General features: G+C 31.6%; 3 protein-coding genes across 3 annotated transcripts; 2 read left to right on the forward strand and 1 right to left on the reverse strand.

The window, feature by feature from the left end:
- Positions 1-454: 454 nt before the first annotated feature.
- LOTGIDRAFT_236028 (hypothetical protein) lies at positions 455-1,958 on the reverse strand. Its single transcript, XM_009066123.1, has 3 exons — positions 1,799-1,958; positions 1,018-1,147; positions 455-694 (listed from the first exon to the last, which is right to left on the reverse strand). Exons 1-3 carry the CDS (start codon positions 1,888-1,890, stop codon positions 605-607), a joined length of 312 nt encoding a protein of 103 aa, XP_009064371.1. The 5' UTR covers positions 1,891-1,958; the 3' UTR covers positions 455-604.
- Positions 1,959-2,112: 154 nt separating this feature from the next.
- On the forward strand, positions 2,113-12,278 carry LOTGIDRAFT_236029 (hypothetical protein; the record flags this gene model as incomplete). Its single annotated transcript, XM_009066124.1, has 7 exons — positions 2,113-2,142; positions 3,697-4,671; positions 5,060-5,282; positions 7,976-10,267; positions 10,692-10,938; positions 11,441-11,780; positions 12,054-12,278. The coding sequence occupies exons 2-7, from the start codon at positions 3,697-3,699 to the stop codon at positions 12,276-12,278; spliced, it is 4,302 nt and encodes a 1,433-aa protein (XP_009064372.1). The 5' UTR covers positions 2,113-2,142.
- A 2,816-nt stretch (positions 12,279-15,094) lies between these two features.
- LOTGIDRAFT_168246 (hypothetical protein) lies at positions 15,095-18,037 on the forward strand (the record flags this gene model as incomplete). Its single annotated transcript, XM_009066125.1, has 8 exons — positions 15,095-15,232; positions 15,735-15,817; positions 16,011-16,094; positions 16,458-16,558; positions 16,788-16,900; positions 17,180-17,337; positions 17,632-17,728; positions 17,969-18,037. The coding sequence occupies 8 exons, from the start codon at positions 15,095-15,097 to the stop codon at positions 18,035-18,037; spliced, it is 843 nt and encodes a 280-aa protein (XP_009064373.1).
- Between the last annotated feature and the right edge of the window lie 5,680 nt (positions 18,038-23,717).

Raw genomic sequence — 23,717 nt, forward strand, 5'->3', positions numbered from 1 at the left:
TTTTATCTTTGTTATGAAATATTTCTTTTAAATAAACTTTATGTAGCTTGCTTTGATTTCTAAAAAGGTGTGGATTTTGGATCAAATCACCCTCTGTGCTTGAATGTTGATAAGAAGAAAATAAGTTCAGGACACAGTAAGAGAATTGAAGAAATAAATTCACTTCAAATTCTGTACAGTCGTGACCCCCAAAAAATCTTGTTTATGCAGCGAGTCAATCTTTTTAAAATATGACAGCCTTCTCACAGCCAATATCCCACAATTCATCATTATTATCAAGACACAGGTCTTACATTACCAACTATAATTGGTTAAAAATAGATTCATGGGAACTAGACTATGATAGAAAACTTGTTAGATTACAATGGCAACTTAAAATATCAGGGAAAAAAACAAAATTGTAAATCATATGTAACATAGAAACCCTGAATTCTTGAAATGACTGAAATATTTTCTTCACTTGATTTCACATACTTTAATACATATTTCAAAACCATTTTACATTTGATTTTCAAAATTTCAATATTTTTACAGTTTAAATGGCCAATTGTGTAAGTATATCTGCATACATCCAACTAATATCTAAATAAATATTTTACATAGTTTACTCTTCTTCAACAAGTTCCTCATCATCGGGTGGTATACCTAATTCTGCATCAGTATATGAACTTGCCTTGGGGTAATCCTTAGAGGCCTAAAATAAGAGAGAGGAATACTGTGAAATAATTTGTTCAAAAGCACTGTAACCCCTAGGCTACGGTTTTGGAACTACACATACATATAAAGTTTTAAAGAAGGGTTATTATATTATTCAATCTAAATGCATAAACAATACTCTCTCACAAGAGGTTACCATAACATGCCTGCTTTCATACCATTACTTTACCGCAATGTTACAACCTAAAATCCCAGTGACTGAACACTTGTGCCATTTCAATGTCAGCTCCTGTAACCTGACTCACTCAAGGGAAACCAGAATTACAAGCAAAAGAGGAAAGAAAAAAAAATATAACTTACTACAACATGATGTGAAAAGTCATGGTAACCACGATATAACAACCAACTAAACAAAGAGAAATACATGAAATTTACTGCTATCTTCTCACTTAGAGACCACTGAGACTGAGTTGTTCTGTAGCCCCATTCTCTGAAAATAAAAGTTTGGTTAACTCTCTTTGAAATAGATTTAAGCTCTGAAGGTCAAATATAAGCTTATTCTGACAAGCCATCTTTTAATTTTAACAACAAGACTTAGGTAAACAAATATTTCTTTTATACAGATATAAGCTTTTCAATTTCTGATAACAGTGTAAAATAATTCTTGGTTTTTAATTAAAATTAAAAGATCTAATCCCTGTTCCATCAACTTCCATTACATATAGATATTTCAAAATGCATTGAAAATCAGCATTATCTGCCACTTTAATCAAGATATTTCTCAGAAATTTTGTGTTAATGTGCTATACCTCCCATAAAGAGGTTTTTTAAGAGTTTTTGTAAACTTTTTAAATTGACATTAGTCTAATAATAGCCTCTTTTTGCACCATTTTCAATTGTTGTCAGATGTCTATGGTTGTAAGACAGAGGGGGCAGAATATATATCAGGGGCCTTAGCTTCAGCGATATCATAAAATAAGTGTGGGTAAATAATGTGTCATTTCAAATCAAATAGGAATAGGTCTTATAAAAGTTATGTAGGATTGTAGGGTAGGCCTATTATATGTGTGAATGAACATCGAATTAGAAGAGATATTTGACCTTAATTGGGCACTGAAGAGATATAGGTTAGCTTACTAACCCGCTTGCTTTACGGATTGTCTGGCGGGCAACTCCACAATTGACTCTGCCCAATGCTTTCGCCACTGTCCGCGATCCAGGCAAGACAATCATGATGGTCAGTCTTCTCTCACTTCTCCAGTCTTGTTTAGTTTTACACCGACCTTGACAAAACCTATTCAACTTCCGGTCAGAACCATAAAATTACTGGATATTCGAAAATAATAACTTTCGCTTCATCACGTGACAGAAAATGGCTACCTTGACAACGAACAGGTGCGTGATTGTAAATAGTAACAATTCAATCTGTCAAGAAAAGAAGATCAGGAATATGAAGTAGATTTGGGATCCTGTAACCGATAATTAGTAAGTCTTAGTGTGAATAATACAATTTTAGGTTTTAATTAAGGCATCAATGTCGGCAATGACATCAGAAAAGCCTGAGATTGATTAGTTGAGCCAGTGCAAAAGTTTTAAATTTTTTTTAAAGCCTTCACTTTTGAGGTTAGAATGCCTTAATAGATGCCTTTATATTATGCCTTTTCTTGGAGGTTTATTTTATTTAATTGGCCTTGTTTGAGTACAGAATACATTGCTTATCCTGTACATCATTCCTAATTTATTGAATTTTGACCACACTGAGGGCATTGGCAGGTATTACTACTAGGTTGTGTAAGCCGACTCAATCAGCCAACTCTCAGAAGCACTGGCACAGGCATCAAAATTTGGGCAGGGTTAGAAACCTCAACCCACACTATGTATCATTTTTAGCTTTAGATCTACGTTTTCTTATGTCTACAAGGTGTATTAATTAATTTTGCATTTAGTAGATCTAATAAAAAAAAAGTAGTAAAGGTTGAACCATATTTTGTGAATTTTGTGGGGTTTTTTTTATTGATGAGTGCATGATTTGCTATGGTTCTATGGACTATGTTCAATATCTTGATTTATAATGCCAGTTGGGATAATTTAGATTAATATTAAGACTTTCTCTAGTCCACAGCTTGTTTATTACAAGTCACTGCTAATGAGACATGGAATGGATGGAACATTATTGTTTGTAACTGTAACGAAGTCAAATTTGATTGCATACTTTAAGATTATGAATATATTTTCCCAATTGCATGAAAACAGTATTTATGAAAAGGTTTGCATTATAGCTTAAACCTGCCGGTAAAGCAAATATTTAGATTTGAACTAGATCCCAAAAAGTAAATGAGGGCTATATCTTATTTCAGTTATTGTAATATGAATGTTTATGTGCAATTGTTTATGTAAGAAATCTATTAAGATTAAAATGTAATTCTAAACTGTGCATTAAAGATTAAGAAACCTGGTCAGTTGCTAGGAGATAATGATTTTTTCTGTATTTGGTGCTGATCTGCACAGTAATTTTACTTATAACCATATGTAAGAATACTTGTACTGGCTTAGAGATTAGGGTGATTGAAGAGTAACCAGTTACTATTCAATATAAGGCACTGGCACAGGGTTAAAGTTATGTTTACAATAATTGTGATGCTAATATGCAATGAACTAAATCAAAGAAGATCATAACGGTTATCCTATAAATCTTCTTGGACCTAATAAAGAAATTCATAATACCTATAATCTACATTGACTGCTTCAAATTTTCTGGAATAATGAAGAAAAGCGATTAATGGCTGCAGGTATAGAAAGTAAATTGTTTTAGACTATTATATACTATAAAGTACAAAGAGTACATTTAAGAGTTTCAGATGACAACAATATTTCTGTAAATTTATAGTAGTTAAGAATATGATCATTATCCAAATTCAATTAATAAGTGTTACTCAGCTCTGGACGCATCATTGTTGGTGAGGCTCTCCAATGGATTCTTTATAAAACCTAAAGGATAATTTGTCAAAAAATGTTTTGTATGGTTTAACATTTTTTCAGATGATGTCATCAGAAGAACCAAAGAGTGAACATAAAATGGAGGAGGCACCAGTTCCAGCGCCTATGATCTTTGACAATGTTGTGGAAGAGAGTGTGACATTTTGTGTGGATACCTCTGGTAGCATGTATAACTGTTTACATGTAGTGAAAGAACAATTAGTAGAAGCTTTGTATAAACATGTCAAACATTCTAGTGGTTCTCCTTTATTTAATATCGTAGAATTCAATTCCCAAATAACTCAGTGGTCAGACAAGATGGTCAAATGTACCCCGGAAACAGTGGCTGTGGCAAGTAAATGGATTGATGAACTGAGTGCTAAGACAGGAACAAATACAATGGATGCATTATTAATTGCTTTTGGTGATCCAGAATGTAAAGCTGTATATTTGGTGACAGACGGCCTACCAGATCAAAATCCAGAAGAAATTTTAGACCACGTTGGATATGTGGACAATGATCGTCCAGTCCATTGTGTTTATTTAATGGGTGAAAAAGCTGATGAATCTGCAACTGAATTTTTAGAAGATTTAGCCATAGAAACTTATGGTTCATTTTTCATAGCCAGCATTACAACTAAAGGCGCCATTGAAAAACTTACACCCGTGTTCAAAGCTGAACATTCAAACTATCTGAAATCAACAGACAACAATTTGTTTTCTAAAATTAAACAATGTAATGTCTCAACCACATTAGCTGCTGACCCTATAGAAAGTGCCTACCTCAACTCTAGACTAGTTTCTCCAGTCATAAATCCTTATGTCTTTCCTCCCGTTCAAGGCTATCGTTATTATCACCCCTCTTATTGGAGTCGTTATCGACCAGCTAAAGGCTGGTTAAAGATGCAAGACAAACTATTAGATGAGGCACAAGCATTAGAAATGTCACCTGCTGCTGGGGCATTGTTAATAGGTAAAGAAGTTTTAGCCAGACGTAATGAAGATGGCTATTTTTATTCAGGAAGTGTTCAAAGTCAGGTAAAGTCATTGTTTCATATATTTACTTTCAAGCATGCAATATTTTGTTTAGTATTTTTAGCCTTAGCTTGTATTATTGAAACTTCTGACAGCTGCAGTGATTAGATCCTTTCAATTTATAAATTCAGCTGTCCTGAGGGGGTTGTGTAACCAAAACATGTCAGCATGGAATGAGATTTGGTCATTTACATCTGAAGACATGATTATCATAATTTGTTCGAACAAATACAAATTAATCTTGAAAGTGGGATATGTTGTACCTCTTGCTCCTAAATGTGATTCTAAGCATGCTTTGATTGTTCAAAGAAACACATGTCGGTAACATGTGCTCTTGTCAAATAGATACATGTCTATGTTAACATAAATTGTAATGGTCATTCTGTTTCAGATTTATGAAAATAAGTTCCTGGTAGCATTTGGTCCGTGTAAACATGGTAAATATAAAGATACTACATACCAAGAAACAATGGTTCATGATATATTAGATTATGTTGATGCTAAGAGGAGAACTGTTGTAACTGGAGATAAAGTCTTATCACCATGGGAACCAGAAGGAGATAAATTTGGTCCTGGTGTTGTTATTGATGGATTTGAAAAGAGAGAATCTGAAGGTAAACAAATATTCCGACTAACTTTTTCATAGCCATCTGGAAATGTTTGTCTTAGAAATTCCAGTACTTCAATTGATCAATCAGTGGTATTTATATAATCATTAGGTGGGGAGGCCAAGTGGATACCACAGAATTGCTAAAAGGGTTATCTTTTACTATATAAAATGATAAACGTTTAGTGGCAAAGCGAGAGATATCAGTTTTGGCTCCTGTAGAAACAACACTGTGATTTATTTTAACAAATTTCTAGTAGATAGAAAATCATTAGCAAAATGTTTTGATATTGTTTCATGGCTTCAGAATAGATTTTATAAAAATGTAACCAAACTAACCCATTTTAAACTTGATTTTTAAAGGTTTTCTTCTTAATATCTGAAATTAAGTTCAATCAGCAATTAAAGCCATAATGCATTAATTAGTCAACATTACATATAGGTCATTTGGAAAAATATTTTCTAATAATAGAACATGAGGGATGCTTTATTGATCATGAAAAATGTTAGCTATGCCGTATCCAAGAGCATCAATGATAATAGAAATTATAGTCTATATATCTCATAGAGTTAAAATAATCAATATAATATTGTGTCGTCAATGTTGTCAAAGTAAATACTTCTAAACATCTCTTAACAACTGATGCTAAATACTGAGTTAGATAGACATTTTTTTGAATGTGATTAAGATGTCTTCTAGAGATTTTTATCCTTATTACAGAGGTAAGAGAAATTTTCAGAGCAGTTTTCAGACTTGAACATTGCAAATATCATATAGACATATATATATTTAAGGCTTTGACTTAATTCTGTGGTTATAAGTTCTTATAGATTAAGCTATAGTTAAAAACCTTGTGGTCATAAATTCTTATAAATTTAGCTATAGTTGACAAAACCTTGTGGTTATAAATTCTTATAAATTTAGCTATAGTTGACAACCTTGTGGTTATAAAATCTTATAAATTTAGCTATAGTTGACAATTTTAAGGTTATAAATTCTTATAGATTAAGCTATAGTTGTCAATTTTAAGGTTATAAATTCTTATAAATTTAGCTATAGTTGACAATTTTAAGGTTATAAATTTTTATAAATTTAGCTATAGTTGACAACCTTGTGGTTATAAAATCTTATAAATTTAGGTATAGTTGACAATTTTAAGGTTATAAATTCTTATAGATTAAGCTATAGTTGACAATTTTAAGGTTATAAATTCTTATAGATTAAGCTATAGTTGACAATTTTAAGGTTATAAATTCTTATAAATTTAGCTATAGTTGACAACCTTGTGGTTATGAATTCTTATAGATTAAGCTATCGTTGACAATTATTTTCATCTTTTCTGGTTGCAAAGTTTTTGGAACATTGATAAAATCAGAAGCCAGATGATAGAAAATATACTTTTACAATTTCTGGGTCAGAATTTTACTTTTTTTTAGATTTTAGTTTATTTTCAAATTTTTTTTAATGCATAAACCTTATTACTATCTACTATAAATTTTAGTTGTTTTTATGGATTAAGTTTGAGATTTATTTACCATATCATTAGTTTTTATGGTGTTATCCACTGGGAATCGTACTATTCTATATGTACATGTATATCAATTACATTTTGGAAGATTAATTTTTAGATATCAATTTCATCTAGTCAATAATCAAGGCTTTGTTTTCTTTCTCTTTTTTTTTGCTTTTAATCTCAATTTGTGTAAGTACTGTTTGCATTTTTGTGTAAATGTGTTTTATGTATAAGCTTATATGCTAAAAGGCTAACTAACGCATGCGTGATTCTGTGCTGAAATTGTTATAACTAATGTTATGCGTGATTCTGTGCTGAAATTGTTATAACTAATGTCATGCTTGATTCTGTGCTGAAATTGTTGTAACTAATGTTATGCTTGATTCTGTGCTGAAATTGTTGTAACTAATGTTATGCTTGATTCTGTGCTAAAATTGTTATAACTAATGTTATGCTTGATTCTGTGCTGAAATTGTTATAACTAATGTCATGCTTGATTCTGTGCTGAAATTGTTATAACTAATGTTATGCTTGATTCTGTGCTGAAATTGTTATAACTAATGTTATGCTTGATTCTGTCCTGAAATTGTTATTACTAATGTCATGCTTGATTCTGTCCTGAAATTGTTATAACTAATGTGATGCTTGATTCTGTGCTGAGCTGAAATAACTAACACAACCTTGATTCTGTGCTGAAATTGTAATAGCTAACACATGCATGATTCTGTGCTGAAATTGTGATAACTAACACATGTATGCATGATTCTGTGCTAACACATGCTTGATTCTGTGCTACAATTGTGATAACTAACACATGCTTGATTCTGGGCTGAAATTGTGATAACTAACACATGTATGCATGTTTTGTGCGAACACATGCTTGATTCTGTGCTACAATTGTGATAACTAACACATGCTAGAGTCTGTGATGAAATTGTGATAACTATCGCATGCTAAAATTGTAATGACTAAATCTTGAGCCTTGAGTGCAAAATTGAACTTTTTGATACCAACAATTGATCCAGGTGTAGTGGAATAATTGAAATTGTCCTTTTTCAGCATTTTTCAGAAATATGATTACTAACACATTTTTAGAATATTTTGTTCAACAATTACAATATTTTTACCCAACCAAAACAATTGTTGACATGGAGTTTTCTTCAAATTTGTATTATGTTTATTACAGGTCCAGATGACAAAGGAATTACTGTAGCTTTTAGTAATGGTAAAACTGAGAAAGTAGCACCAGATACTGCTGTTTGGATACCAGAACCCATGTATGACAGACTCAAATTAGAACTCAACATGCCAAGAAGCACCAGAGAAAAATTGGCATCTCAACCAAATTATCCATTAGAAAACCTTCCTGGGTATCCAACTTCTGGACCCATTGCATACCCTCAGAAATATCCCAAACCAGTCTCACTAGTCTTAGAATCAGATGTGCCATTGAATTCATTCCATAGATATCCTCCATATGCCCCTGTATATCCCATATATTTGAAGCGTTCAGAACCAAAGAAGCATAAAACTGTGGTGAAGAGTGAAGATGTTCATGCCTTGATCCCAGGAACTCAACTCACTACCAAAGAACTGGAAGATCGAGTCTCATCTCAGTTAATGGAACACAAGTTGTTACTGGATGAAAGAGAAAATGAGAAAAATGGTCGGTTGCTTAACAGACGTGGAAACCGTTCTATGAATGGATTACACAAGTCAGTGTCATTCAATGATGAAAATCTTGTCCAAATGTCAGCAACACCTCGCGACTATAGTGATAGTGGTCGTACATATGGCTTTTTTAAAGATGGCCAATTTATACCCGACAGAAGTCAAAGTAGTGATAATAAAAGATATGGCCACCTAGATAAGGATGGAAATTTTATCGAAGATAGATCTGAAAATGGACGAATGTATGGTTTTATGGACAAAGAAGGAAAGTTTCAGCCAGATAGAAGTCAAAATGGTGCCAGTCGTAACTATGGATACATGGACAAAGATGGTAAATTTGTTCCTGATCACAACAGCACAGGAGGTCGTAAATATGGGTACTTAGATAAGGAAGGTAAATTCACTATTGATAGAGATGGTCGCCTTGGTAACATTGAAGGTCAAACATATGGTTATTTTGATGAAAATGGATATTTCACTCCAGAGGATAAGAAACAAACTTTTGGTTACATGAACAAAGATGGACAATTTGTACCTGACAGAGGTCAAAACCAAAACTATGGTTACATTGACAGTGATGGAAGATTTGTTCCTGACAGAAGTCAAAACCAAAACTATGGTTACATTGATCATGATGGAAAATTTGTCCCAGAAAGAAGCCAAGGTCAAAACTATGGTTACATTGATCGTGATGGAAAATTTGTACCAGAAAGAAGTCAAGGTCAAAACTATGGTTACATTGATCGTGATGGAAAATTTGTCCCTGAAAGAAGTGACAATCAAATGTATGGTTACATGGATAATGACGGTAAATTTGTACCATATGAAACTCAAGGGGTTTATGGTTATTTTGACAGCAATGGACAGTTTGTACCTGAACAAAATGAATCTGGTGTCTCTATTGGTCCTGATGGAAAACCTCTGTATGATACACATGGTTATCCCTCAATTGACAGCTCAGACAAATATAACCAAAGTGAATACAGAGACATGAAATTCAAATGCAGAGACCCAAATCTCTCTGATGCTGATAGAGATTTTTGGAAATCCACATACAATAAGGAATTGGAAGATCTGAAAAGTAGATGTACCGATCCCACAGTTCGAGAGGAACTAAGAGAGCGTATAAAACAGAAATATGATGATGAGCTGATGGATTTGAAGTACCGTTGTCGAGATCCAAATTTGTCAGAGAGTGATCGAGAATTATGGCGTAGCACCTACAATAATGAACTCAATGATATAAAGCAAAAATGTTCGGACCCAAACCTCAGTAAAGGTCAACGTGAGTTATGGAAGGTTAAATTTGATCAGGAAATGAGAGACATGAAAGAAAGATGTAGAGATCCAAACCTTTCCGAGAGTGATAGAACTTTCTGGAAAGAGGCTTACAACAATGAGATGAGAGATATAGAATACAGAGGTAGAGATCAGACACTATCTGCTAAAGAACGAGGCTACTGGCGAGATGTCTACGATTATGAGGTCAGAGATTTGGAATATCGATGTATTGATCCAGATTTGTCAGAAAAGGAACGCAATTCCTGGAAGAATTTCTATGATTATATTGGTTCCTCCAGAAATATTGGTGTCAACACAGATTCCAGTTTATTGTTCTTCAGAAGACCAAGTTCTGCTGATAGTGCCATGAAGAAAAGACCAGCATGGAAATACTGGAAATCAGATCCAAGTCCAGTTTTATATGACACTGATACAGAACTGCGAGAAATGGGAATATATGAAGGCTTCAGAGAAACTGCTACTGAAGCTCCTTTAGAAGTTAGAACATCAAGTTATCCTTATATAGGTAAGTTAAGAATTTGAATTAACAAACTATAGCCCTGTACTGTTTTTAAATGATCTATTGCCAAAAAAAGAAAAATAATTAATGGACCTTGTCCACATTGGTTTAGTATAACAAAGGTTAAGCTGTCTTGTTTGAGATTTTACCATTGGCTCATGAAAGTTTGAATATGAGCTGTCCTGGTATCAAAAGCTATCAAGAAAATTTGTGAAGATGTAACTGAAGTGTACTGCAATCAATTATCTTGGCAAGCTGATGTTAGTAAAGATTTTGTAAGTCTGTGATGGCCATGAAATTTGTTTTTCTTGTTGAAAAGGGGGGAAAGAGTCTGTTATTTGCTATTTGTACAGTTCCATGCTTTTTTCAGTCAATGTGAAGAACATTTTAACTCTTGTGCTTTAATCTTGCTCATTATTGATCTTTTCAGTTGAATGGAAAAATCCTCAATTCCACTATGTCGATACTTTTGCCAAGCACAATCATGCTCAAAGCATTAATTCAGTTTTACAACCAAAACCACCAACATTGAAAAATGGTTTTAGTAAGTCAGTCAATTTTCAAGATGGTGCTGTTGAAAAGCTGGCCAATGGTTTAAGTAAATCTGTGAATATACAGACAGATGTACCCAGGAATCCTAGCAAAGACCAAATAGCAGACGCAAGGCGTGAATACAGGTGAGCTTCTGAAATTATAGAATACTAATTGGATTTTTGTGTGGTCTTGATATTGCCCTCAGTTTTAACCAACCTTTTGTGTCATGTTAAATTTTCACTCTTTGAAATACCAATTTTAGACCACATACTACAGGATAGTTATTGATGTGTAATTATATATTGACTTGTATTAGTAGATTGACTTGTATTGATATATTGACGTGTATTGATAGATTGACAATTATCGATAGATTGATGTGTATCGGTAGATTGATGTGTATCACTAGAACAACGTGTATCAGTAGATTGATGTGTATTGATAGATGGATTTGTATCAAACTGTGTATAAATTGTAATGTATTAGTAGATTGACATGTATCAGTAGATTGAGTCGTATTGATAATTCGACTCATAAATACAACTTGTATTGAATGGGTAATGAACCATGTTTTGATATATATATTTGAATTAAGCAATAGACACAAAGTATGAATTGTATTGAATTTGATACATCTGTTTGCAGACGCAGAAAAATAATGCAGAGACACATGGAATGGCAAGACAAAGTGGCAGAAGAACACAATATGAAGGAATTGATGCAGGATCAACATCGACAGAAAATAATAGAGCAATTAAACCATGAAAGAGAGCGACAAGCTAATGACCATAAAATGATTGAGAGACAGAGAGAAGCCAAGAAAAATATCAGTGCTGAAATTCGTGCTAGAATTGAATCTAATCAGAAACATGAACGAAGTAAAGAAGATCAAAGAATTGCTGCCATGGCTAAAAATAGAGAACATCGGGAAGCTCTTCAGGCACAGAGACAAATAGAGTTAAAAAATATTGTTGAACGACGCAAGGTAAGAGTTCTGGAGGCCTATTTAGATTGTTGACAAATAATATCTTCATGTGATTGCATCAATAGTAGGCTATTTGAAACATATCAGAATTTCCTGGTATAATAAACAATCCATGAATTGGAATTTTGACAAAAGCATAACCACTATAACTTTTTTGATGTACTGAAATTCTAAAATAAAATCAATTCTGCTACAAATTGTCTTCTCAAAATTCATCTGAATTAAAAATATGGTATGCACAAAATAATGTAAAAAGTTTTTTTTTTTTTTCAGATAATTAAAGAGCAACATAGTCAACAACGAGTTGAAACTATTACTCAAAAATTAGATGAACAAGAAGCCAAGAAAATGATTTTAGATACCCAACATAGAAACGCAAAAATAAGACGAATGCATCATTTTCAACAGTTAGAAACTAATGCTCAACGTCAAAAAGAATTGAATGCAGCAGTCAAAGAACAACAGAAGGGCATACAACTTTCACAAATATTTTCGTGAGACTTTTGTTTTTTTCGAGCATTCCTATTGATAAACAAATCTTATGAAATTATGTCAATTGCTCTCCTTAAATTTGTAGTAGCTTGTTCACTGTCCAATTACTTTATAGTCAAATTTAAACAATTCAGTAATCTGATTGGATAAAAAAACAAATTAAAAAATGAATTGAGTGATTAACCAATCAGATGACTGGAACACTAAAATCATTTTGACTTGAGATTTTCAAAAATCTGATTGGTTCACAAAACTAAATTCAACTGGATTTTTCATTTTCATCTATCAGAGAATGGTCACTATAAAGTTTTCACAATATTTTCCATCAGCGTGTTGATTTGACTATATACGCCACTCTAATCTTAATGAGGCACAAAATGGCTGTGATTGTTAGATTTAGTTAGTTGAAATATTTTGACAGAATTATTAGTATGTTCTGGTTACCACAAATTGTAGTTTAAGTAGTAATCCACATAGCACATTGCTTAGCCCATTATATCTTGTTGATTCTTCCATCTGTGATATTTGTTATACTTTAATTTGTTATGAAATATTTGTTACCTTTAAATGTGATAAAGCTTTGTAATTCTTTTTGCATTTTCTACATTGTGCTGTTAGTTGATAATAGCAGTTTTATCAAACAAGTTGAATGACATTATTAACCAAGTCTTTGTAACAAGTTTGATACATACTGATATCAAAAAGCACATTTCAAGAGTTATGTAGTGTTACAAAACCATTGTTGAATGCACAGTGTTATTGTAAAGTAATTTGCCACTTTTTTGTAAGAATTTATGTAATATGCACCATTTCAGTCACTTTTTTGGTGCCAAAGTGTACCAAAAGGTTACCCTTGTTCAAATTAATATATTTTTGAGAAACAGCAAAGACTTTTAAAACTTTAAAAATATTTAGACATACTATTGTGTTTCTTTCTTGCCTTTTTCTATCAGTATTATCTTAGTAATTATTTAATTAACAATCTTATTCAAGTACAATTTGTATATTTAATTTATTTCTCAATCTCATTAAGTACAGCTCTAGATATTTGTTATTTCTCAATCTCATTAAAGTACAGCTGTAGATATTTGTTATTTCTCAATCTCATTAAAGTACAGCTGTAGATATTTGTTATTTCTCAATCTCATTTAAGTACAGCTGTAGATATTTGTTATTTCTCAATCTCATTAAAGTACAGCTCTAGATATTTGTTATTTCTCAATCTCATTTAAGTACAGCTGTAGATATTTGTTATTTCTCAATCTCATTAAAGTACAGCTCTAGATATTTGTTATTTCTCAATCTCATTTAAGTACAGCTCTAGATATTTGTTATTTCTCAATCTCTTTAAAGTACAGATCTAGATATTTGTTATTTCTCAATCTCATTTAAGTACAGCTCGAGTAAATTAGGTACTATATATATGTATATTTAATTAGTCTATCTGCATTTATATTAGTAAGCCAAAGGTAGAAGCTGGGTAAATCTAGTAAATTTTTTATATTTTTAATTTTCATATTAAATTGAATTAATACATTTTTTTCTGACATTCATCCTTGCAAATGGTTGTGTACTTTAAATTCAAACTATCTAAATAAGTGGGATAATCCTTTCTCCCATTGATCATTAATCTACTGGGTTTTTTTATGACTAGTGTGAAATAAATTAATAATTTTCCATTAGGCATTGTAAGTACAGCTTCTGCTCAGTAACATGTCTGAGTGACAGTTAAAGAGTATTTTGGATATTTATGTCCACCAGCCAATTTCAGTGAATATAAGTTAGTACTGTAACCCTTTTAAATCTCTTGCACAATTATTTCATTAGTTGATCTCAATAATATACCCTGTATTTAAACATTATATTGTAGAATATAAACTATGTAATAAAACCTGGTGATATATTTAACTCTTTTGTGTTTAACCATAATGGTGCCATACCTGAATCAAATGTATGAGGGGGAGATGAAGGGTGGCCAGGGTTCATTCGGGCTGAAAACCCTTTCCAGATGCCAATAAATTTCAATTGGCCTCAGATAAATTTTGAGCATTTAGAGGGCGTAATTTTTACTTCAAAATAAAACCTTTCACAGGAATGAAAAGTCACCTGAACCCTAATGTAGTATTATCAAGTAAACCGTAATGTAGTCATATTATCAAGTGAACCATAATGCTGTTGTTATAACATCAAGTGAACCATAATTTAGTCATATTATCAAGTGAACCATAATGCTGTTGTTATAATATCAAGTGAACCATAATGTAGTCATACCATCAAGCGAACTATTCTTTTATTATGGTACGATGAAGTGAATCTATGGCATTGAGATTATTATACATTGAATCAGGTGTGATCAAAAGTCTCTTATCTATGAAAGAGATAATAAACTGACCCACAAAAGGTGTGGTAGAAGAATTAGACCAATCTCATTCCAGTACCATCTGTCTCCATTAGGTAAGTTGTCCTATTTCCAAACTTTTCGCTATGAAATTGAGCTTTATCATGTATTCTTGGATTACAGCAATCTCCCTGGAAATAACGGCCTTGGTTCCAAAATCTCTCAAATTGACATACTTGAGACAAATGAAAATAAACACCCAAACTTTTCTAACTGTTGGCACCCATCGCGTTGATTATGTTCCAGGGACACGAGTTTCCATTATTCTTTTCTATGACAAGAGTGACGAGTTAGTTATTTGTTTCTTCTCGATCTGTGAGAGTCTGAGTTCAAAGGACAAATGACGAATGATAGTGTTAGGTAAAAGGGATTGGATTATTTGATAATTTCAAGATGTTTTATTAGACAGAGCTCCACCACCATCATGATGTTGAAGTCATTAGTGTTGACTGTTGTTGTTAGTGTTTACAGTGTCAGTGCTCTACATCTTGCTGCTTTCAACATCAGAAGATTAAGTGCTCGTGCTGTTAGTAACACTGCTGCTCTAGACCACATGATCCAGGTAACACAGGTTTCCATCAATTAATCCGGCATAGAGACTGACCTTTATATTGTCCACTGATCAGCCAAGACGTTGTTTTCAGAGTAAACTACATAGTGTTACCTTTTGAATTGGAAAACGTCGCACCATTTTAAATGAAATAAAAAAAATGCTCTTGATTGGATCTATGAAGACGAATGTTTCCGTGGTGTTTGCAAAGAGTCGCCTAGTAAGGTACCCAATCTAGTACAGAGAGCATCAGATTATTACTCTGGCCGAACAATTGTTTCATTGATGTCATCTACATCTCAAGAACCCGGGAAAACAGTTTTGAAATTGTGAATCTCCTGAACAGATTATCATGAAATTCATACAGAACATTCAAGTACTTGGGAATGGCCGGGAGAAAATCTAATTAAAAAGTGCATCGTCTGGCAATGCACCGTTTCTGAGAACACTTTGATAGCATGTGGAATTATTGACATCGACCACATAGATTTTTACCTTTCTTGTTTGCTTTTAGATAGTAAGTAGATATGATATAGCCGTTATAGAGGAAGTGATGGATCTTACTGGTATTGGTAAAATTGTATCTGGGTTGAATAGGTAAGTCATCACAGATTTCTCTTTGGTCTTGCCTTTGCAAAAGATGTATGGAATGTGAATCCGATGCTTGTTTCAGATAACTACATCTGTCTTGAAAAGGGAGCTATAATATATCCACTATGTATAAATGCAAACTGCCATTTTAATTTGTACAGTTTTGACAGCACATTTGAAATGTTAACATTAATTTCAGCAAAGGGTCTGTTAAATATGCCTTTGTTCACAGTAGTAAAATTGGTAGAACATCTTATAAAGAATATTATGGTTTCATCTACAGGTATATCTGTTTTCTATCCTTGCATGATGGCATTGGTATTGTAGGCGAAATCCACTTCTAGATGCGCAACACATGCAAGTTCTTCGGCATATCTTATTTGGGAACAAGGACCGTTTTGTTAAGCATGTTAGTGGAATAGCTAGATAAACTTGCTAGACGTAATAGATGTTTGTTGTCTCTGATCCACTGTAACTTAAACTTTTACAGGGACAAATTTAGTAAGCAAAAAAATAAATGTATTGTAGGAGTTACTTTGAAGGGTCCCTTTCGGTCATTAACTTCTTTCTCAGGCGAAATATTAAATTTTCATAAATATAAGTAATTGCACTGTGTATTGCTAATGATGGTGATTGTATGATTTAGAACTGATAAAGTATCGGTAAAGAAGACGTATCAATATAATGATGTACCTGATTGGTTTGAGAGAGAGCCATTCTCAGTCTTGTTTCATGTTCCAACTGCAGGTAGAGTTCTATAATTAATTATAAGATTTTGATTAACTGTAAGAGCAATAGGACAGTATAGGACTCTAGAGGAAGCCTACTCACCCAATAGATGTACCCAATTTACCACAAAATCACTTTAATACTCAATAGTAAAACTTTCAATATGAACAAGGACCAAACCTCGACAATATTAAAGTACATTTCAAAGGTAAAGTCAAGTTAATATGATCGAAGTTTGTTTTAACAGCAATAAAGGATTTTGTATTGACTGGAACTCACATTAAACCTTCTGATGCTCCTGCTGAAATTGGTCATTTACCAACAGTCTATGATGAAGTATCTTCTGCTTTGGGAACTAAGGTTAGTACCATCTTTTCATAATCTGTTTACACTGATATTTTAATTTCAGAAAGACACACATATATTAATTACTGGTGATTTTAATTTAAGAATGTATCAATAACAGGTGATTTTGTAATTTCAGAAAATATTGATAACTGGTATTTTATTTCTCAGAATGTATTAATAACTGGTATTCTATTTTCAAAATGAATGAATAACTGATATTCAATTTCAGAATGTATTAATAACTTGTATTTTAATTTCAGAATGTATTAATAACTTGTATTTTAATTTCAGAATGTATTAATAGCCGGTGATTTTAATGCTGATTGTAGCTATTTAAGTGCAACTAAAGAAACTGCTAGTCCTTTACATGCAGACAGTAGATTTACTTGGTTAATCTCCACAGCAGTTGATTCAACAGCTAGTCATCATACCAACTGTGCTTATGACAGGTTAGTCACTCCAAGATTTATCAATTCTAAATCATTGGGATTGGAGAATAGGTAGTTTTGAGCCTTATTTTGAAGAAATCTGCATCAACATGGCTCTTCATACTTTAAGGGGGCTCACACGACCAAGTCACTGTTAGAATGTAACTGGATTATTAATGACTGCTGCATCTTGGAAAATCTTATCAATCTCCTTAAAATACTGACAAATGAAAAATTGAAGTTGCTGCCAGTTGTCAGATTACCATTCAGTCGTGATTCAGGCCTTACCTTACCTTCAAATAATCTTATCTTCAGATTTGTAGTAGTAGGATCTGAATTTAAAGCTGCTATTGATCCCAAATCAGCTAAAGTTTATAATTATGAAACTGGTCTTCATTTAACATTCGATGAGGTAGGTTAGGTTCACCAGATATCATTTTTTTCTTGTTAAATCGCTTCTTAGATATGTACAACTCGAAGGCAGAACAGTAACAAAAATGGTATTCCAGAAAAATGTTACCAGATTTTTGTGAAAAATTTTCACGATCCATTCCATTTTTGTGATACTAATTTATAGAATTTTTGATGGTTGTACACTATATTCATATATCCTAAAAGCTTAAAATATAAAATAAAAGTTTTGATCTTGTAGGCATGGGCTGTAAGTGATCACTATCCTATAGAGTTGATTATTAAAGATTCAAGTCATGTTATTGGATAAATAAATTACAAGATAAAAACATATATTCTATAATGTTATTTTTTAAATAAAAAGAATTATTTAGCTAATGCAGGGTTGACAAAATGCATTGATAGTGGATTTGAGCCAACAAATCTATTCTAAATAAAATTGACTGCTAACATTAACACCCAACACTAAAGTTCTGTTGCACAGTCAGTTTGAGCATTGGTTCTTTACATAATGTCTTTGCTTGGAAATGTCGAACAAATGGTGGTTGTTGATTCCTGTCTTGGTCGGCAGGTGAGAAAAAGTCATCTTCACTCAAAATTCCATAGTAAAAAAAAAATAGAAGCACTGACAAGGTTTACAAAATGTGTAATTTATAAGCAAAGCAATGATCTCAGCAATTTTCAAACCTGTTTCTCCTTTAATTAGCTGGATTCCATTTTGGACTCTACCAGTGGTAGCAATAATGACTGATTTAAATACCAGCAGAACAATACTCTCTTTAATTAGTTTATTTCTAAATTGTCACATACAAACACATACTCTATAAATTCATCATTGAAACAAACATCACACAATTTAGAAACAGACTATAATACAAAATGTACAAAATGTTAAAAAATATAGACTTCATGGAAAATCATATGTCTTTTAAATGAGACCAACTTTATTTATAACATTGTCATAAAATACAAAAAAATAATTTTCAATTTTGGAAATAAAAAGTCAAGGTCAAATAATATACTTCCAAAGACCAAATAATTATTGCCTAAAAGTAACAATAGACAAGGTATGGAAGAAGCGAAAACACCAAGTAAGGCTTAAACTATAATTTCAACTGAATGGACACCATACCGTGTCTACTCATGATTAGTTAGTAAACTGGGACTTATTCTTGAAAACTTTACTAAGATAAAATCTAGATTTTAAGAAATACAATATTCTGATTGGATACTAAAACTGAAAATTGATATTAGCGATTGACCAATCAAATGACTGGAACACTAAAATCAATGTTAGTTAAGTTTTCGAGGATAAGGCCTGGTGTATATAAAACCATCTTATAGTTATATAGCAGTCATGATAGATACCATTTTGAACTCATATTGAGCAAAATTACAAATAATAGGGATACAGTCATTTAAATATTTGCTTTTACAGATCTGATCTATCTTTATCATCTTTCAAAATCATAATACAACATCCAGTTTTTCTGCAATTTAACAAAAATGTAAAGTAGAATATTCAGATTCCTTATCAATATTGTAAAGGCATATAAATGAATAAGTCAAGGACATGATAAAATCTGTAATATGGGTAGGTAAGAGCTCCATTATAGCTAATATAAAATAAAACATTTTTGAAATACCCAAAATGAGCAAAAAACAAGGGATTTATTAGAAAACCAGATCCAATATTTGAGCTAAATTGTTTCTGATTAAATAAATTTCATGCTGCCTGTTATTTTTCCACATTATTGTCTTTTGCATAATTATTGTTTTAGCTGCCCACTTGGTGGTATTGCTTTAGAAATCACAAAATATACACATGAAAAGGGAAGTTGATTTGAAATTAATTGTTTTGTTTCATGTTATTTCTGTGGGTGACTCCAATGGCTTTCATGATCTGAAGAAAAATTTCTGGATCATCGAAATATTTAAACAATATTTAAACAATCAAAATACACCTGAACCCAATTTAGTGAATAATTTTCTCAGATCATAGATGACAATTTTTCATTACAGAAAATGGAGAAATTATGTGAACAAATTACATTAATTAGCAATAATTCCTGCCAAAATAGCACTGTTTAGTTGTATGGAGAGAATTGTGAGGGGCTATTTTGTCAGGATAAGTTGCTCATTAAAAGTTGAAGTTGAAGAACTATTGCAATAAATACACCATTTAAAGGCAATATCAGGAATAACTAAATATCTCTACTGATAATAGGACATGAGCTGTATATAAAAGTCATGAATTTTAATATGTACAATAGTATAGAACACCTTAATTAATATGCCCAATAAAATAGTAAAACATATGTTCAAGAACACACTTGTGGAAATGTCAAACACGTAGATACAAATAGCTCAAATGTAGATACAAATAGCTCTTTCCAAAATAGAATCAGTAGTGAAAAAAGTCTTAATTTTGACTTCTATTTCATTCCATGCCAAATAATATTCTATATAACTTTAAATTCATTCTACATGTAGCTTTATATTTATTCTACATATAGATCTCTATATTTATTCTATAGTAGCTTTACATGTATTCTACATATAGCTCTACACATAACTCTACCAGCAAGATGAATATCTTAATAACTATATCCCTATGAACAATATTATCACAGTAAAACAACCAACTCTTATTGTGAAATTTTATAAACATAAACATTATATCAAATGTCATTTTAGCACTATTTTTTAAAATAATAAAATCTTAAATACCAAAAATTATTCAGAAATTTAAATAAGGATAGAATTTTTCATACATATATTAACTTATAACAAAAGGTCACATTTAAATAATTACAAATTATCAGAGATATGATAAAATTAATGATTAATATTAATACTAATACTAAAACTTGGTGTCTGGGCCAAGAAATAAAATACTTGAGGGGAACATTTCAAGTATATGTATATATAAACTGGTTGTGGAATTGGTTAGTAGATTACTGGAATTAAGTCCTATACAGAACAAATAACAAACCTATTCTACCTTTGGTTTTGACTGACTTTTATTGTATTCAAAATGACTGAATTATTCTTCTTTCTTTCTTGCTATGACAGTAAGTTTTTAGTTACTAAAAAATGAATTTCGTAAGGGAAACCCCAAACTCACCAGACTGGAATTATGGTTAAACGGATTTGAATGACATTAAGTGGGCACAAAGCAACAAACTTTCACGTACATAAGTTACCTTTAACATCAAGGAAATAAGAATAAACTTATTCCAATTCTGATATGAAAACAATTATGATAAACAAGGCCTTAAATTGGTCTTTTTATCAATAGTCGATTGGTACCAAATTTGAATTGCCTAGGCAACCCACTGACTCCTTTGAGCCTTGAATAACTTCTTTCAAATTCGGAAGCTTAAAGAGTACAAAGGTCATGAACCTAGATTTTAAGGCCCCTCTACCAGTTTGACAAATGATAAAAAAGAATTTAACCCATTTAACAAATAAATTATAAAAATGTTTGAATCACAATAAACATGAAGCTCCCTGATCTTCTCTGGAATTTTTTGCTTTTAAGTACACTTAATTTACATATTGCTAAGATGTTTTGAAAAATATTTTAATTTATACAGTAACTATAACATCCTGTTGAAAATATAATCAAATTGATAAGTTATGCAAGCTATCATAACTTTTGCCACATTACCAATGTTTGGTGATTTTGCATAACTTTTAGCATGTTACCAAGCTATTGCAAGCTATCCTTCCTTTTAGTATGTTACCAAGTTATTGCAAGCTATCCTATCTTTTAGTATGTTACCAAGCTATTGCAAGCTATCCTTCCTTTTAGTATGTTACCAAGCTATTGCAATCTATCCTAACTTTTAGTATGTTACCAAGCTATTGCAAGCTATTATAACATTAGGAAATTACCAAAATTTTGGTAAGCTATCATATCTTTTAGCGTGTTATTATAGGTAAGGTAAGTTTAACTTTTGCACTTTACCAAAGTTAGATAAGCTAACATAACTTGTTGCAAAACACAGAACTAGGTAAGATAGCTTAACTAAATATATCATCACAAATTGCTATTAAAATTTTTGGGGAGATCATTTTGAATTTTTGATGAAGGAGGTTTCTTCCACTAACTCAATGAGATCATTAATTTACCATCTGTATCAAAACTTACAAAAATCTTATTCCTCAAATTTTGGCCTTTTTTTGCACTTGTGGTAAAAAAAATATAACCGAGGAGTATTCTAAAAAAATAATTCAATTTTCAGTGGGAATGATTTGGCTACAAGTGGAAATTATACATGATCAATATTTCATAAGACCAGTCAATTTATGTAATCATCCTAGTTGCTTTTAAAAGGAATTAACAATTTTGTCATACTTTTGATGAGATTTTGATTATAGAATTGTCTTGCTTGTAAGGATTTTTTATTACTTGATCAAATATATTGAATATTTACAAAAACAAAATTTTGTGAGTATAAAAAAGTGAATCAAAATATTTGTCTTTTTAGTGGAAAAAAATCTATTTATTTCGTAAAATCATTAGCATTTTATTTAGTCTGCAATATCAGAACTGTCAGGAAGCTGACACTAGCTTGTTAATTATCAACTAACAAACATTCAATTTTTTCTTTGTCTATTTTCAAAATTGAAAACCAAAATGTACACAGGCAATAAGGAATTTGAACAAATCTTCTGTAAAGAAAACAAAAAGAACATTGGATATCATTGTCACATCAAGTGACTGGTATTATAAATTATCATATCTATTTACCTATATCATTTAATACATCTTAAAATTCATATTAATCTTTACTAAGCAAATGAAAAGGATACACGATATTCATCATTTGATTGAACACACGGACAGATACATGATATTCACCATACTATTAACATCAGAAATATACATGATATTCATCACTACCCTTATCACCTAGAAACAACACGAAGCATCCATTTTCCAATCCGCATATAGAAAGAATACATGATATTCGTCATCTTCAATCAGCAAATGGTGAGAGTATGATATCCATCATCTTCAATCAGCAAATGGTGAGAGTATGATATCCATCATCTTCAATCAGCAAATGGTGAGAGTATGATATCCATCATCTTCAATCAACAAATGGTGAGAGTATGATATCAATCATCTTCAATCAACAAATGGTGAGAGTATGATATCCATCATCTTCAATCAGCAAATGGTGAGAGTATGATATCCATCATCTTCAATCAACAAATGGTGAGAGTATGATATCCATCATCTTCAATCAGCAAATGGTGAGAGTATGATATCCATCATCTTCAATCAGCAAATGGTGAGAGTATGATATCCATCATCTTCAATCAACAAATGGTGAGAGTATGATATCAATCATCTTCAATCAGCAAATGGTAAGAATATGATATCCATCATCTTCAATCAGCAAATAGTAAGGATATATGATATTCATCATCTTCAATCAGCAAATGGTGAGAGTATGATATCCATCCTCAAAAAGTTAACCAAATCTTAATAGCACTGCTCAATCTTAGCATAAAAACTGTTAGTACGGCCATTTTGGATTTGGATTGTCACATAAACAACATTTCATATAAATATCATGTCTTATCACATTATTGACCTATTTATTATTCTAATTACTATTTATTGTTGAGTAAATAAACAGCTAAAATAGATAAACAGGCCATCCCACCAATTAGTAATATTTGATTAGTACTCACACTTGGTACAAATGACAATGCAGCTTGCTGAAATCAAATAATAAAATTTGTGAGCTCATAAATATATCATCAACATTAAAGCTATCATGTTCACATGAAAATGAATTCAAATAAAATATGTCAGATTGTTGGAATACTCAGATGTTGAAATTCAGAGAGAAGACTGTGGTTTAGTTGCAAAAATTGATATCTTAGTAAGTTTGATCTATATTGTGTTCACATACCATTTTTCAAACATATAAATGAATTTGATTTTTAAAGATAGTAATAACATCAAT

The sequence above is a fragment of the Lottia gigantea genome, assembly GCF_000327385.1.
Source record: "Lottia gigantea unplaced genomic scaffold LOTGIsca_73, whole genome shotgun sequence".
In the NCBI taxonomy this organism is placed as follows: Eukaryota; Metazoa; Mollusca; class Gastropoda; family Lottiidae; genus Lottia; species Lottia gigantea.